The sequence below is a fragment of the Natator depressus genome, chromosome 2, assembly GCF_965152275.1.
Source record: "Natator depressus isolate rNatDep1 chromosome 2, rNatDep2.hap1, whole genome shotgun sequence".
Lineage (NCBI taxonomy): Eukaryota > Metazoa > Chordata > Testudines > Cheloniidae > Natator > Natator depressus.
In genome coordinates, this window is record NC_134235.1 from 42571299 (window position 1) to 42589239 (window position 17941).

At 43.6% G+C, this 17941-nt stretch overlaps 1 protein-coding gene across 1 annotated transcript; it reads left to right on the forward strand.

Annotated features, from left to right (window-relative positions):
* Positions 1–491: 491 nt before the first annotated feature.
* On the forward strand, positions 492–10060 carry GEM (GTP binding protein overexpressed in skeletal muscle). The gene is made up of 5 exons (XM_074943006.1): positions 492–629; positions 2508–2847; positions 6270–6346; positions 6858–7062; positions 8718–10060. The coding sequence occupies exons 2-5, from the start codon at positions 2517–2519 to the stop codon at positions 8993–8995; spliced, it is 891 nt and encodes a 296-aa protein (XP_074799107.1). The 5' UTR covers positions 492–629; positions 2508–2516; the 3' UTR covers positions 8996–10060.
* The last annotated feature ends 7881 nt before the right edge of the window (positions 10061–17941 follow it).

Genomic DNA, 17941 nt, shown 5'->3' on the forward strand with positions numbered 1-17941 from the left:
AATGGGATCTTTTGTATTAGTCATTCTGATACTGAAAAATAGCACAAAATCCCTAATTTTCAGGTATTTACAAATTATTGATCTATGATTACATTTAGGAGATGAGGTTCTCCAGGATGGAGTTCCTTCCATTTTTGTAGTTAGATAAGGAAATATATTTGTCGCCTTTGGGACATTAGAAAAGCTCAAGCAATTCTTTAGATATCACCGATTTCAAGAGCACTTGAGGGCAAAGCTGAAAGAGTCTTGTGATGAAATGAGAATTTATTGTATTTTTCCACTCCGTAAGAAGGCAAAAGGTTTACTGGCATTATTAATGAAGAAAAAAATCATATGGCTGCAAGTAAATGATTTCGTTAGTGTTACTGTCTGTAAGTTTTTGCTCTTCTGCATGCCCGCTTCCTCCCAGCTGGGGGCTGGCTGTTGTGTGAACAGGCCAACGACGTCACGGAAAAGCCCTGTCTCTGATCAGATGGGCTTAATATAAACCAGGTTTGCTGAGAAAGAATTAGAGAGGCAGCCACTGAACAGGAGAGGATTTACTCCAGCAGACCAGTTCACTATATCACACTCCACTGCAAGAAATAGACAATAAGACCAAAGCTGACTGGTTGAAGAGACTGTGAAAAGTAAGGTGGTGCTGGCTGAAAAGTATTGGTTTGAATGTATTACTTAAGTGAAGAGAAATCATAGAACTAAGTAGATAAATGAAATATGTAACGTGGAATATAGTTTGAATTTGGAATTGAGTGCACTACAGTAAGTTATAAGACATTGTCTTGTTTAGTTTATTAACTGTGGAACTCTCTTAAGGAAGCACTACTAATGTAGACTGTTTATTATTTAGCCAAATCAAAGTTAACATTTCTCATTCTGTCTTTTTGACAGGGAAATGACAGCAAAATATATGCTTGAAAGTTAAAATATTTAATTTTGTTTGTGAAGCAGTGTTTGTTTGATGCCTGGTCTCCTGCTAAAAACATTTCTTGCTGGCAAAGGTTTATGTGACTGTATAGAATTCAGATGAACTCATTTTGCAACAAATGCTGTAATTACAGATAGAAAATGGCATTGGTCATAAGAGGCAATATGCTTGGTAAAGGCTGATATTCAAATTACAGGTATAGTCTGCTGTTTTTCAGCACATTCGTTTTATGACCTGCTCCGTACCTGCTCTAAAAAGTTTTCAAGGGTTTCTTGAATTAGAAGAAGTAATTGGTAGTGTGCAATTTGATGAGCTGTGCACTTTTTGCAAACACGAAAGAGGAATACAGTTGGAAAGCGGCCCAGGATGTTTTAATAGCAGATGCTCTCTTTGTTAATATGCAGAAGAGAACTGAGAGCCATCAGACTTAAGTCTAAAAAAGCAAAATGTATAAATAACTGTCACCTTGGGAACTGGAGAGCATCAAAGTAACTTTCCTAAAAATGGTAGCTGTGGACCACTAGGAATGACATCACAACATTCTGCCTCCAACCAAGGCAAAATCCATTCAAAAGCCACATGTCATTAAAAGCCATGTTTAGACAAGAGGAGCTAGCCTGACTAGCTGCTCCTCAGCCAAATTAATTTGTTGATTTAAAAACTGTAAATGTATGAGCTATTTTCTCCCAGTGATAGCTCCCCTAGTGGTGTGATCAGGTACATACTCTGGGATCCCATCAGATCTCATTCTGCTCTCTCTTACACCCGTTTGATACCAGCTTAATTCCAGTGTGTGCAATGGAGTTGCTCTTTCTTTTTTTTTACACTGAGCTCAAAATCAAGCCCCTTATAGCAAGACCTGTTGATGTGGTTCTTTTTCCACCGGAGGAAATGATCTAAATGTGCAGAGTATAATGTTTGTTGTTCTCACGACAGATTCAACTGTCAGTTGAGACTAAGCATGACACTTTGCAGGCAAAGAACAATTTCTTGTTTAACAAAGCCCCGGCAGATTCCGCTGGACTTTACCTGGGTATGCAGTGATGGGAGAGGGTGCAAGGAACCTTCACTCCATTGCATGGTCTGTGTAAGGGACAGGCACAACTGCAGTCCCTGTATTTCTCCCTCTGCACACCCCTTGAGGTGCACAGTGCCCCAGAATGGGCAGGGACCAGCACACTGGGAATTATGCCCTCTCTGAAAGGACACAGCAGTGGGCATGGTCCCCCATGTGATGGATTGCTATGAAAGACATTCTGCCTCCTACTGCTCCCTTTGGGGCAGTGCAGCTCCACACCATCCCCAAAGCAGGGCTGTGCCTAATATTCACAACTAGGGGGAGACAAAGGTAGGGCTTAGTATGTAATGCTGATTTCAACCTGAATCCTAAAGCCATGACTATGGTTGGCGAACTAGAAATGTTAGAGGCAAATGAAAGAGGCAGCCGTTTTAATTCTTCTTTTGTCTGTGCACGAGGCATTTGCAGATACACAGGATATACCTTACCACTGGGTTTTTTTAACATGGAGCCCATTTCAGATACCTGGTGTCTAACATTTGCGACTTCGCTATTTTTCACTAGGGAAAACCCATGACTCTGAATCACGTCACCCTGCGTCACAGCACCAGCGTGCTGCACGCACAGCAGCAGCGCTGGAGCATCCCTGCTGATGGAAGGCACCTGACCGTCCACAAAGACCCCCATGAGTACAACGTGCGCAAGAGATACACTATGAACCCCGATGATTATTACCGAAGGAGTTGGTCGTCCGAGTCATCCGATTCAGTCATTTCCTCCGAGTCCGGAAATACCTACTACCGGGTGGTCATGATTGGGGAGCATGGAGTGGGGAAATCTACCTTGGCCAATATCTTCGCAGGCGTGCACGACAGCATGGACAGTGACTGTGATGTGCTAGGAGGTAGGTCATTGCATTCTGCATTGCTTATGTTTATTTAAAGCCTTTCCTGTCACTAGTCATCAGCAATAAGACAGAAAATTAGTGACGTCATTTAATCTGGAGTGCCTGAAACTGAGGTAATGCACACTTGGCCCTTAGTTTCAAAGCTGATTCCAGCGCGTGCATCTGTCTCAACAATCGGGCTATGAAAAAAGACACTCACTGACAAAGGTCTAAGTCTGCTGAAATACAGAGAAAGGAGACCAGTACAGCTTCTGAGCCCTTTCTTTTTAAAAAAGGCAGTTGGAATCTGATTAATTCTTGATTGTGCTGTAAATACATTACATAGAAGGCCTGAATCAGATCTTATACCAGTTTCACACTGGTGTAACTACAGACTCCAGTGGATCAACTCCTGCTTTACCCTGGTGTGAGGTAATAGCCTGGCCTGTAAATTGCACTGCCAGCCTTGTGATGCTATTGTTCTATGAGAAATCAGTGCGTAAAATCATTTGGAATTTTAAAGAAACTGTTAAGAGCTACATATCAGCAAGAGATAAGGGTAGAAAAATAATAATCCCTGCCCTGCTTTACAGGTACCACCAAAATACTTGCTGGCCATTAAGTAATCCCACCAAATTTGTATGAAAATAAATTGCCTCAGTATAAGTTATTTGGGTTCTTCTTATTAGCATTTCATATCACCTGCATGGCACAGATCCCCCACTTCCCACAAGCGAAGAGCAGATAACGATGCCTCAGTAGTGTGAGGAAAAAATCCTGCTCCCCAATTAATTTGAGGAAAAAGAGGAGGCTGACATGGTCTGCAGCTCTTTGCTAGGCAAGTGCCCTTTACTATGCACCTCTGTTTTAGAGCGAGGGGTCTCGTATTTTCATTATTCCCAGGGATCAATTAAAGCTAAAGGCCAAACAGTGGCACTGAGTCATGGGCCATGTTTTATGTGCGGGATACCACTGGGGAGGAGCTTTGCTGCAGCAGGATCTCCTGCGGCTCTGAAGACGTGGATACGGTCACCCTTTGGAGAAAGGGCAGGGGTTGCTCCTACTCTGGCTGGAAAAGTTTCACTGACCAGTGCAGATGGCCCCATCCCTCCACTGCCGCTTGCCGCCCTGCCTCTTTGGGATGCCTAGCCAACAGGCAGCACCAGAGCAGTCTTTGTGTGCCGGGCTAGGAACGATTTATCACTTAACATGGCCTGGAATTAAAAATACAGGGTCCAACTCCAGCTTGTGCATGACCACAGGCTGGAAATATAAATCTTGGGAGCCTGAGGGGAACCTGAGGACCCCTTTGATGCACTGGACACGGATCAGCCAATCAGGTGTGTTTTCTTTTAATCTTCCACTGGGTAGTCCTGTAATCATGCAAGACATCATTTGCACTAGACGGGCCTTCTAGCAGCTATCTAGCCTGCACTCCAGCAGCATGTAAAGTACAGCACAGAACAAGCTTATGGTCACTTCCACTCTTCTTTCTTGCAGACTTGCAAAATTGCCCTGAAAATCTACTAGCCCAGGCACCCCGCCTAGTCACCCACCTTCACAGTTATGAGGCGGGGGGGGGGAGTAATCCCCAAACCAATGATAATATTTTACTTATCTGAAAAATTTTACTTGTCCCAGGGAAGTGGAATTTTGCACAGCTGCTTTATGCTATATGATGGACCAGATCTTCTGTTGGATGTTGGTGCACTGTTGACAGCATGTGTCCTTACAGCAGGTGTAACCAGAATTCAGAGGATCACCCCAGTCAAAGGGAGCCTCCAGTTAGTGTAGAATCAGTGTAGCAGTGCCTATGTTGTGCTATCTCCCTGCTGCTGATGTAGGGGACACGGGTGGGATGCTCCTATGCCATTGTTCCAAACACTGGGAGCTGCCAGTAGCCAGGGTAAGGTAGAACAGCCTTAAAGCTGCTCTAAACTTACTCCAGAGGACCAGTCCTCCACAGAGCAGCCCCAAGATGAGGGGGAGTATGAAGATGAGCTTTATGCCTCCTACAGCCTGCACTCTGTTCAGCTCTGCTGGACTCAGACGTTTGCCCAGGATTAATCTAAGGCACAAGCACAAAGGAGAACCTACTGGGACTAGAAGTGAAATTGCTCCTGTTGGTTAGTGTTTTCTTTTTGCTTTCCTCCTTTAGGCCCATCCACCCCCAGGTGGCCAGCTGTGTCAGCCCAGTGCCCTTTTGTTCACAAAGAGTTTCCCATTTTAAAGTTTCTGTGGCAGAACTGATTTTAAAAAAAACATTTGGCTATTCTTTAGTTACCCTTGGCTCATTCTACTCCATGGCCTCACTGTTTTCTGGCTTCCAGGAGAGTCCAGGATTAGGACTTGGGGAAAGATCACTTCACAAAAGCACAGTGGGAGCTTATGAGGCAAGAGCCTTTATTTAAAATACAGTAATATCCTCCATCAGAGTGGTTTGGATAGGTGCTCTGAACAGCATGGTGATGAATGTAAGCTGTCTGCCCTAACACTGGATTTTATTATGCTAGCAGTAACACAAGACTAGAGATGGACCCAAACCAAAAACATGCTTTCAAACACCCCAAACTTCAAGGGAGTGAAAGGGACGGGGAATGGAATCCAAATTTCACAGTGGCCCTTGATCTCTATAATGGCTTGGCGCAGACCTCAGATCTAAATACCTCTGAACCGTGTGAGGTTTGAAATCCAGATATGAATTTTGCAGGTCCTTACCCAGGGTTAGGCAGGTTCTGCCACTTCCTACCAAACTGCTGTGAAATGCTTCATCACCTCTTTAATGTTCATAGGTGAACATTTAGTGAGAAGCACTAACCTGGGACAGGATAAAGCCAGGGGAACGAGGGACAGTTCAGGGGACTGTAGTGCAATAGCAGCATCTGTTTTATAGAGCCCAACAACCTTTGCCTCACACACCGCTGCCTGTTGCTAGGGCTGCTGGATGGCTGAACTGCTCAGAGCAGCAGTGATTGTTCACCCGAAAAGGGTCCCCGCTAGAGTGAAAACAAATATTTTCCATTACTAAGCCTTGCTGGAGTCTGTACGTCTGTCAGCTGCTCCCAGGGGGTCAAATGTTCAGCATTTGATTTATTTCTTTCACTGGTTATATTCCTCTTCCCCCTCCCCCACCGTATCCCTGCCCTGCATAGGATAAAAAGCTTTTCAGCCAAAATCATGAACACTAGTTGCAATATCTTTCAGTCTCGTTCATTTGCCATGAAAATTAAGAAAAAAATGGTAAAGAGACATAGGGCCACATGCACTACTCGTGAAAGTGGATACAACTCCACTGAAATCAATGGACTCGCCCCAACAGTGAATTGGATTCACTGAACTCAACTTGGAACAAATTATATGTATATGGCTATTTTTCTTTATTGCTACATATATGACAAAAGGAAGGGATGTATTGCTAACATTGTGGATTTTTATTCTAGAAGACACATATGAACGGACCTTGATGGTAGATGGTGAAAGTGCAACCATTATGCTGCTTGACATGTGGGAAAATAAGGTATTGCATTCAATTCATTTTATTCAAGTGCCAAAGGGAAATTAAGTATGAATGAGTAGCAATACTCTAGTTCTGCTAGGAACATGCAGTTGTTGAACAAGTAAGGAGGTGTTATCCATAATTCTATGGTCAGTGAAAGCATGGGGACTTTAACAATGTCCAAGTTCCTCCATGTAAGTTTGAAAATGGCAAAGAAATTTCTTTGTCTGATTTATTATTAAAAACAAAAATGCTGGAAACATGATCAGAGCTAAATTTGACCTGGGCATAAGCAAACACAAGTTAATGAAGTCTATTGGTCAATGTTTGCCCTGGTTTGTGCTGGTGTACATCCCTGTTACTTTGGTTTTATACTGGTGTAACTGTGATCAAAACCATACCCAGCAAAGTTTCACCATGATTGAATTTGGATTGAGTAATATTACACTTTTTCTGTAAACACTCAGCTGGGCTTCCAGTTAAGAAAGCCAGGCTTTTGCTAATGCTGGCTGTATCTATTTTATATTATCAGAGTGAAGAAGAATGGATCCAAGATCACTGCATGCAAGTAGGAGATGCATACTTGATTGTCTACTCCATCACAGACCGAGCGAGCTTTGAGAAAGCCTCTGAACTAAGAATACAGCTCCGCAGGGCACGCCAAACAGAAGATATTCCCATTATTTTAGTGGGCAACAAAAGCGATCTCGTCAGGTGCCGTGAAGTCTCTGTGTCAGGTATGGAAAATTACCATGACAACCACTTTATAACTTTAAGAGCCATATACTGTCCTAGATCTGCTTGAAGAATTCCCACTGATGTCTGGAGTACTCTATGGCTGAGAATGGGTGGAATGGTTCAATAGCAAAAAACAAACAAACAACCTCAACCCCAAAATCCCCAGTTTAAGGGCCTGATTCAGCTCCCATAAATGTGAATTAAAAGGCTCTCTTTAATGGGAGATGAATCGAGTCTTTGGTCAACTAAGTCTCTTCCTGGAAACTTATCCGTGAGTGTTGGATGTGCACTGTCTACAACAACACAATAAAATAAATTAGCATAACCAGAAACGGATGAGAAACTCCCCCCAGCTTAGGTTTCAACACAATCCCATGACCATTGACTGTAGAGCCTGACCTTTCCAAAGGTATTCACCCTCTCCTCTGTCTTCCAAGAAGTTCCTCTGATAGACCTTTTCCCAGGTCCCCATGCAAGAGGAAAGGAAAGCTGATCTGGACTTTACCCTGCATTCTGGCCCTGTCACAATGGCCCTACATGAAAACTTCTCATGGGATACGTAGAGCAGTAGAGCACAAGAGCTCAGTAATATTACTAGGCTTCTTATTTTCATTTTCACATTCTTCCTAGTGCTGGGCTGTTAAAGGCACTTTGCCTCGAGTGAAGGCAGGAAGGTGGGTTTCATTCTAAGCACTCTATGAGTCAACCACCTGATGTGTTTGGAGAGGGAGGGGAGTATCAGAGCATGCTGGTATCCATTTAGAAGAAGATCATTAGAGGTAGTTTAGGTTCAAATATAAAAAATAAGGGCCAAGATTTCAAAGTGGCTTCTAAAATTATGGGCATAATTTAGCTAATACCTAATTTTTTGCACATGTTGCTGTTCACCCTAAAGTTTTTGCTGTTCAAAGACTACGATTTGTGTATGCAATCTGTAGGCCCAGTCCTACTCCTTTCAATGTTAGTTGCAAGTTTTACCATTGACTTCAATGAGGGTAAAGTCAGGTATATTTACACATACAAATCAGGTAGGTAGGAACTTACCCATTCAGGGTATTTCTACACTGCAATAAAAGACCCATGGCACAGCTATGGCTGGCCTGGGTCAGTTGAGTGAGGCTCAGGCTGTAGGGCTATAAAATTGCAATGTGATATTAGGGCTTGGGGGAGCCTGGGCTCTGAGATTGCAAGGGGGAGGGCTTAAGCTCCATCCCGAGCCTGAAAGTTTATACAGCAATTTTATACCTATACCGCCCAAGCCCTGTGAGCCTGAGTCAGTTGACCTGGGATCTGAGACCTGGGGCTGAGGGTTTCTATTGCAGTGTAGACGTACCCTAAATGTGCATGTGGAAATCTGAGTTTTGGCATATGCAAAATTATGCCTGCAATCTTCAAAGCTGCATTTTGAAAATATGGCTGTAAATGGATCAAGCAGTATATTGCTCTCAATAATGGTAACCTAATTGCCTCTGTCACGAGTCACTGAGGTTTCCCTGAAGTACAAGTGACTCTATTTGGAGCATTTATAGATAGCTCACATTCTGTACTGCGCATGGCACTGTGTTCAGCAGCTTTGCCCTTCTCCCTTTTGCTTAGGGAACGTGCCCTATCTGAACACTATGCCTACTGACATAGATCCCTTACCATTTTACAGAGGGCCGAGCTTGTGCTGTTGTGTTTGACTGTAAGTTCATCGAGACCTCCGCAGCTGTCCAGCACAACGTGAAGGAGCTGTTTGAAGGAATTGTGCGGCAAGTCCGGCTAAGACGAGACAGCAAGGAAAAGAACGAGAGGAGGCTGGCATATCAGAAGAGGAGAGAGAGCATTCCTAAGAAAGCCAGGCGGTTCTGGGGCAAAATAGCTGCCAAGAACAACAAGAATATGGCCTTCAAACTTAAGTCTAAGTCTTGCCACGACCTATCAGTACTTTAAGAAGGCTGGACTATGACAGATGTTCTCTTCTGTGGACATTGTTTAACTACATTGTGAACAATAATCAATCTATATTAGATTGGACTACAAGAAAAACATTTTTGACTTGGATTTACGGTTGTAATTGTGACAAAATGTGCTGGCAATAAGCACAGCACAATGCATGGAAAACAAAAGCCTTTCTTAATTTTTTTGTCAGTAGTTTTTGAAAAAGCTTTCTCTTATACACCAGAACATCCTAAAGTTAAGCAGGGTGTGTTTTTAAATGTATTTCTTGTTTCTCTTGTTGCCTTTGGATAATAGTATAAGAACCTAAACACTCATGATCTGGGGAATGAATTGCACCCTCTCATTATTTTTGGAAAAATGTGTAGCGAAATGGTGAACTCACTGAGAACTGAGCCTTTGCCAAATAGTTGGTCTGATTTTCTTAAGCATCCAAAATCTGCATTTCTCTAGAATAGTTACTGAGACACTGTCTTGTTTCCAGGGGTAACACCCATGAACATACACATCTCTTACTTCTAAAAATTTAATATTTAATGGAAAAAGTACTTCTAGCCAAATGATTTTTCCCCTCTGATTTTCATACTGTGGGACTGTCAACAACAAAAAAATCAGATTAAAATGCAAAATGCATGAAGCGAGAGATGCCAAATTTTAAAACCACCTGATCTTTTATAAGAAACCACATGGACTTTTTGTACCCAGACTTGTGTATGCCAGAGCTGTGCTGTATTTATTTCATTGCAAAGCAATAAGCATTTTTAGTATTGGGGGTGAAAAAGTATTTATTGTCAGGTTTCTTAAGAAAAACACTTTAATGTTTTCTAGCTAATATCTTTTTCAGATTATGCAAGTTTTTATTTACATGCCTTGTAATAAAACAAACAAAATATTTGACTGCCTTTGAGTACCAACACGAAATCTCAAAGATTTTATTGGAAGTTAAAGAAAAGATTTTGATTGTTTGGAAAGCATCTTATGTGTGTGTGTACACTGAAGATACCTAACAGGTATTGCTGATTACAGACTACTTAGCAATTTAGAATCACAAGCAAAAGTACCCAAGATATTGTAAAATGCTCTTAATGCCCAATATTCCTTATACCCAGAGTGGCACTATGGTGATAAAGATAATAATAGTTCATTCGTATAGAGTGTATTTTGTTTAGAGATCTCAAAGCACTCTACAAAGAAAGATAAGCATCGTTATCCCCATTTTACAGATGGGGAAACAGAGGCAGAGAAGTGAAGTACCTTGCTCAAGGTCACAAAGCATGTCACTGGGTGCTAGAGTGGGAAAATCTCAGTCCAGTGTCCTATTCCTAAAGTAGTATTTGAAACAAGGGTGTTGTTAACACAGAGACCCACTCTGGATTGGGATATTCAGGGACTTTGGGTGCATAACTCCAAGGTCAGGGCAGATGTGCAGCAGTTCTAACATGCAAACTGGTAACTGTGATGGGCCAAATGGCCACCCTAGTAGCTCAGGTACCACAAAGATGGGTGTAATATAGACAGACACACAGAAGTGAACTCCACATCCTGTGCTGTACAGGCTTTGTTTACAAAAGGCCTGGAGTCAGCTTGCTGAGTGTTTGAAGAACACTACCTCTACTGACAGACTAGGTTTAGTACTGCCCATCAGGGAGTGAGCAAACAACTGTGCAGAATTCATACTTCCCAAAGAATATAGTACGTCTGCTGTAGAGTACATTGCCTAGCAATTTGCCTGAAATAATATAATTCGGTATTTGGAACACAGAAGAGACAAGAGCACCACGTGATTCTATGAATTCAGAGGAAAGTGTAATTTTGAAATGAATGTTTTTTGCATGGCCTGGATACAATTTAACATAGAATCATAGGACTGGAAGGGACCTCGAGAGGTCATCTAGTCCAGTCCCCTGCACTCATGGTAGGACTAAGTATTATCTAGACCATCCCTGACAGGTGTTTGTCTAACCTGCTCTTAAAAATCTCCAGTGATGGAGATTCCACAATCTCCCTAAGCAATTTATTCCAGTGCTTAACCACCCTGACAGGTAGGAAGTTTTTCCTAATGTCCAACCTGAACCACCCTTGCTGCAATTTAAGCCCATTGCTTCTTGTCCTATTCTCAGAGGTTAAGAAGAACAATTTTTCTCCCTCCTCCTTGTAACAACTTTTTACGTACTTGAAAACTGTTCTCATGTCCCCTCTCAGTCTTCTCTTCTCCAGACTAAACAAACCCATTTTTTTCAATCTTCCTTCATAGGTCATGTTTTCTAGACCTTTAATCATTTTTGTTGTTCTTTTCTGGACTTTCTCCAATTTGTCCACTTCTTTCCTGAAATGTGGCACCCAGAACTGGACACAATACTCCAGTTGAGGCCTAAGCAGTGCAAAGTAGAGCGGAAGAATTACTTCTCATGTCTTGCTTACAACACTCCTGCTAATACATCCCAGAACGATGTTTGCTTTTTTTGCAACAGGGTTACACTGACTCATATTTAGCTTGTGGTCCACTATGATCCCCAGATCCCTTTCCGCAGTACTCCTTCCTAGGCAGTACTTTCATATTTGGTCAATCTAAAGCAGTCCAGACAGAAGTATTCATTACAATATCATAGTTTAGAGCTACTGTACTAACAGAGCCTGGTACCATTCAAAACTTGCAGCAGAAAGAAGTGGGCAAAACTTTTTAGCCATTAGTTATTTTCTTCTACTATATAAGTTTCATTGAATTAATGTCCTCAAATTGCTGAGGGGTTGGGGGTGGGGGGAAATTCCTTGGCCTGTTCCATTTCAGTCAAGCCACGGTATTTTATAACTCCACATCAAACAGGCTTTGAATCTATACAGTCCTAGTCTTCCAAACAGAGGTGTTAAGAGTGGAAGCCAGTAATTTTTTACAGCACAGTTGGTTGGCACATACAGTGTCGCCAACCCCAAATATTAAATAAATCATGTCAGGGCCACAAAATTAAAGAGATTGGCTTAAAAATCATTAGAGTTTTTTAAATAAAAAACTGGGGTTCTTTTTATTTGCTTTCGGCTTCATAGCCTTTAGTGTGCTCTTGCTTCTTCTTTTTGAACTTTTCTCTTGAAACCAGGAGGGCTAGAAACTTTGAGTTGGCAGCATTGAACATGCTATGGCTAGAGACAACTGTCTAATTTCAGACATGTTTACAACCACTTAGCTCAAGTGGGTCATAAGGGAATGGACAGCAGAGAAGGCACTTCTGCAGGCTAGAGTTGTATTTGGATAAATGCTACGTAATCTCTCTGAGTAGCACAGAGAGGATGAGCTGAGAGGAAAACCTCATCTGAGCCAAAATCTTTTAGAGGGGAGTGCGTCTGAGTAAACACACCATTAGCCCTCTTTCCTTCCATTCCTGTGGAAATCATCCCATGGAACTTCACACAGCTGGGCCTCTGTGGGGTTTGAGGAAGCATTTTTGGGCAGGAAGGTGGGGGTGGAGTGTCACTCCAGTGGATTTACCTGACTAAATTCATGATGTTAGTATCAGCATGAACTACAGCTTTGCATCTTGAAACCATCCCTGGGTGAATGCACTGTCGGCCAGTGGTGGGCAACAATGCGTGAAGAAGGTGTGGTGCATGGCGGGCAAGCAGCCTGGCGAGTGCCGCAGAGAGTCTGGGCATCCATGTGGCTGCCCTAAACCTCCAAGGAATGCCCAAGAGCTTCAGGATATCTCTGTGGATCTAAAGTCCTCTGTGGGTCAGGATGGCATTGCTTCCTGCCCATTCTGTGATCAAACTCTGACTCTATCTTATAGTGGAACAGAAACTCTACAGCAGGGGTGGGCAAACTTTTTGGCCTGAGGGCCACATTGGGGTTCTGAAACTGTATGGAGGGCCGGGTAGGGAAGGCTGTGCCTCCCCAAACAGCCTGGCCTCTGCCCCCTGTTTGCCCCCTCCCACTTCCAGCCCCCTGACTGCCCCCCTCAGAACCCCTGACCCATCCAACACCCCCTGCTTCTTGAACCCTGACTGCCCCCTCCCAGGACCCTCTGCCCCTTATCCAACCCCCCCTCTCCCCAACCCCTTACCATGTCACTCAGAGCAGCAGGACTGGCAGCTGCGCCGCCTGGCCGGATCCAGCCATGCCACTGCACTGGCTGGCAGGAGCTCACAGCCCTGCTGCCCAGAGCGCTGGTGGCATGGCTAGCTAAGGCTGCAGGGGAGTGGGGACAGCAGGGGAGGGGCCAGGGGCTAGCCTCCATGGCAGGGAGCTCAAGGGCCAGGCAGGATGGTCCACAGTTTGCCCACCTCTGCTCTACAGCCTCAAAGCTGTGGATTTTTTTCACCTAATGTTGGCCTTCCCATAGGTTCTTCCATGGGAGAAGGCAAGATACATGCCTATTTAGCTATATTTAATGCACTTTCACTGCAGTACCTGAGTCCTTTGTATCCATATTTATAAAGATGTCTCAACCTAACCTCTAATTATATGCCCACAATCAGTTATGGGCGTAATGGGAGACATCCAAATGCCTTATTAAAGGCTACTAAGATGTCTATATCCTAATATTTGTGTTTTTCAAATTTTCACTCAGAATTGTCACTAGAGTATCACTTCAAAATAATTTGTCCCTTGGAATCTAAATTTAGTCAAAAGACAAAATGGCCCATTTAGAGAGATGACTATAGAGAATGGGGTAGGGGGAGGGATAGCTCAGTGGTTTGAGCACTGGCCTGCTAAACCCAGGGTTGTGAGCTCAATCCTTGAGGGGGCCATTTAGGGAGCTGGGGCAAAAATTGGGGATTGGTCCTACTTTGAGCAGCGGGTTCAACTAGATGACCTCCTGAGGTACCTTCCAACCCTCTGATATTCTAATGGACCATGGTTTTATTTTGACATTTACAAGAGAAATTTGAGTCATGATCATAGCTGATTATCATCAAGTTACTAGATACAGAAAATTTCACCCTTCATAACAGCTGGCTGGTAAATAATCATGTTACTTAATTGGTACCTTAAATACTGGGTAAATATTGACACTTCAGACCTTTACTATCCACAAGCCTGTTAGGTGTTGATTTCAGAGGGCAGTTTCAAGAAATGTGTAACATCATAGAACAATGTCAGGGGCCCTATTGGGGTACCTATAAATAAACAAGTGCTATAGGCATTCCAACAACGGAAGAGGCATGGAAATTGTGAAAACAAGCGACAAACAAATCCCAAATGCAAAAGCATCAGAAAGCTTACAAAAAAGCGGTTCGGGGACTCAAACCATTGTGTTGGCTACTCATGAAGTCAGGGCTACAGTAATAGAAGCTAACAAGATCATTGCTCCGTTGTCCACAGAGATCTGGCAGTAACTGTGGAATCGTTGAGTCATAAGATTGATAGATCCAAGGCAACAACTATGAAATTCCTGGAGCCTGGATAAAATAAAATAAATGTAGCAACAAAAAATTCTAAGATCATGTGAAATGACTAATTATTACAATAATAGCTCTCTTAAAAAGACAAACTATATCAGTGACATGAATTAGGGAGAAAGTTCCACTTTCAATTAATTTCATCTTGACAGATTTAATGCCAGAGGAAAGGTTTCTTTATTAAAGTTTTAAGGAATAACTATAATAGTCACTAGGTTCCCACCTGATATCCTACCTGAAGGAATTACATTATCTCTGTTGTGACAGCACATGCATCTCTAGCATATTAAACTGCACACATGTCGTCTTGTGAGGATTATTGATGACATTTAGGCAAGTATAAGATATAGATTATAAAAATGGAGAGATGAATACTGCATGGTTTTAATCCACATATGTGCAATATTTTTAAATTACACCCCTTGGAAATCTTTACAGATAAAGGGCCAGATTCTGGGTCTACTGAGGGTATGTCTAGACACCTGTGGCTGGCCCGTGCCAGCAGACTTGGGCTCGTGGGGCTTGGGCTGTGGGGCTGTTTCACTGCTGTGCAGACTCCTGGGCTCGGGTTGCAGCCTGGGCTCTAGGAGTCTGTGAGGTGGGAAGGTCCCAGAGCTCAGGCTCCCGCCAGAACCCAGGAGTCTACAAGGCAATGAAACAGCCCCGTAGCCTGCACCCTGCAAGCCCGACTCAGCTGGCATGGGCCAGCTGCCGGTTTTTCTTTGCTGTGTAGAAATACCAGGCTGGTTTGTGTCACCTTGGTGTCTGGCTGTGAATGAAAGAGGGAGACAAAGGGCTCAGAAAGATGGAGCCTAACTTCCTGATAATGATGATTATGCTGATAACTTTGTTGACTCAGCAGACACAGCAGTGCAGTATTGGGGTGGGGAGCTGGACTGCAATTAGACACCTGCGTCTGGGCCGTGCCAGCTGACTCACGCTCTCGCAGGTCTCAGGCTGTGGGGCTGTTGAATTGTGCTGTAGAGGGCTGCAGCCCGAGCTCTGGGACCCTCCCACCTCACAGGGTCCTAGTGCCCAGGTTCCAGCCCGAACATCAACACCACAGTTAAACAGCCCCTTCGCCCGAGCCCTATGAGCCTGAGTTCCCTGGCAAAGGCCAGCCATGGGTGTGTAATTGCAGTGTAGACATACTGTAAGGGGTAATGTCCTTCAGAGGAGATGTTAACCCAATGTCCTTGTTCTGTCTCTGATGGCTGTTTAGGTGGATGTTATGGAGTCCTGAGGAGAACCAAAAGATTATGGGATAACACAAGTGTCCTGGCCAGTATTTTCAATTATTAACATAGATGATGTCCTAAACAGGTGTATATAAACAAAGACAAATCCTATGCTGACTAGGCACCCCATTCAACCCTACTGAAGACTATCGGACTGCACAGGGTATAACTCACTACAGACCTGAATCTATACATGCTAACACCCCCCCATAATGAAAATATAAAATCAAGACAAAGCTCTGGGGTAGGACTTTGCTTTGGATATCCTTGTGGATATGAGGCTGAGATATGCTTTTGTCTCTTTGGATAGCAAGCTTTATGGGCAGAGACCCTGGCTCCTGAGCATATTGCTGGTGCTTAACAAATAATACAGAAATAAATCATAATATTCAATAATGATTGCTTAGTTTTCCTACATTAATAGAAGGGCCAAATTCTACCCTGACTTAAACCCTGTTAGCTCTGCTGATCTCCGGGAGGTTTTTAACTCAGTGCAGGCAAGTCAGGGGAGAATTTGGCTCATTCAGGGTTTGTGTAAGTGGGGAAATTACGTGGTGCGAACAAGATGTTAAACATGACTTAGCACTCAGTGTAGACAAGGACCGTTGTGTTTAAATCATGTTCAAGTGGTTGCGGACCCTAGGGTTAACAATGATCAACTGACATAATTTTAAATATGACAGTCTGTGTCTGCATTGAGTGTTTAACATCATGTTAGTTAAGATGTGATCTAACATGCTGAAATTTCCAAATATAGATTGCCCTCACTTTAGTTATCACTCTGAAAACACCTTCAAACTATCAGGCCCTGTATAAAATCCAATCGTGTTCAACAGATTGTTAAGTGAAAGAAATTGAAATGTCTCCTGCTTAGAGTATGGAGTGTTGTTATAGCCATGTTGGTCCCAGGATATTAGCGAGACAAGGTGGGTGAGGTAATAACTTTTATTGGACCACCGTCTGTTGGTGAGAGAGACAAGCTGTGATACTTGGAGTTAGTTTCCCAGAGCTGAAGAAGAGCTCTGTGTAAGCTCAAAAACTTGTCTCTCTCACCAATGGAAGCTGGTCCAATATTACCTCACCCACCTGTTTCTCCTTAGAGTCACATTTACAATGCCATGATATTAATGGCTTTTTGCCTTGTAATACTGACGCTCAACATGCCACCCACTCACATGTTTTTCAACTGCTCTGGAGCAACAGTTGACTGGTAGATCAGGAACCTACGACAATAAAACCATGGGAGTGCGCCTAGTAACAAACAAACCTGGACCAGACATCATTTGTGTCACATCATCATATAGATAATAATTGACTACATGAATGATTAAGGCAACACACTTCCTTTATTTTAAAATATTTATTTTTAGCATTTGGATACTTTTATTTTAAGTTTAAATGACTCTTTAAAAAGCAGTCATATCAGTGTGTTTATAACTTCTGGTATGGATACATTCTGTGGAGATACCATGTCATCAAAAACCAGTGTATTTCGGAATGTAATGGAGCACTGAAAATCAAAAGGAGGGATTACTTTCTGTGAAATCCAATGCATAATCTCATGGGCGGTGGGTGAACCCTCCCCCTCTGGGGAGGCTAGCCCCTGGCCCCACCCCTTCCATCCGAGACCCCGCCCCTACCCCACACCCCTCGCCTGCTGGAGCCCCGAGCTCCCCGCACCGTGGCCAGAGGAGCCCCGGGCAAACTGCCATGACCCCCAGGCAGTCCGAGCACTGGCCTGAGCCGCCCCAGGCTGCCAGCTGGCCCGAGCACCATCCCAATGCCCGAGCCGCCCCGGGCTGCTGGCTGGCCCGAGCACCATCCCAATGCCCAAGTCAGCCTGGGCTGCCGGCCGGATGAGCCCCGAGCTCCATGCTGCCAGCCCAAGATGAGCCCCCACTGACTTAAGGGGTGAGGGGGAGCGAGGGCGGGGCCTCGGGGCAGAGTGTGGGCAGGGCCACAGCCTAGATTAAGGGAGGCTTAGCCTCCCCTGGCCTATTATACCTGCCGCCCATGCATAATCTTAAATATGTACAGTTTGCCCTGAACCAAGACCCCAGATCTGAACATCTACTGAACTTTAGTGAAATTGTTCACTTTCACACTGGGCAAAATAACAGGAGACAGCTGCATAGTGAAACACAGGGAGAATTCAAAATATCATGCAGACATAATAGTCTTACACTCACATCACTGAAACAAACCTAGTTCCCAAAGTCCCAAAGTTATCAACCATTAGACACTCACACCTCCAGCTCTCCAGAAATAAGTGATTCCATGCTGAAACAATGCCAGACCATTACCTGAGACA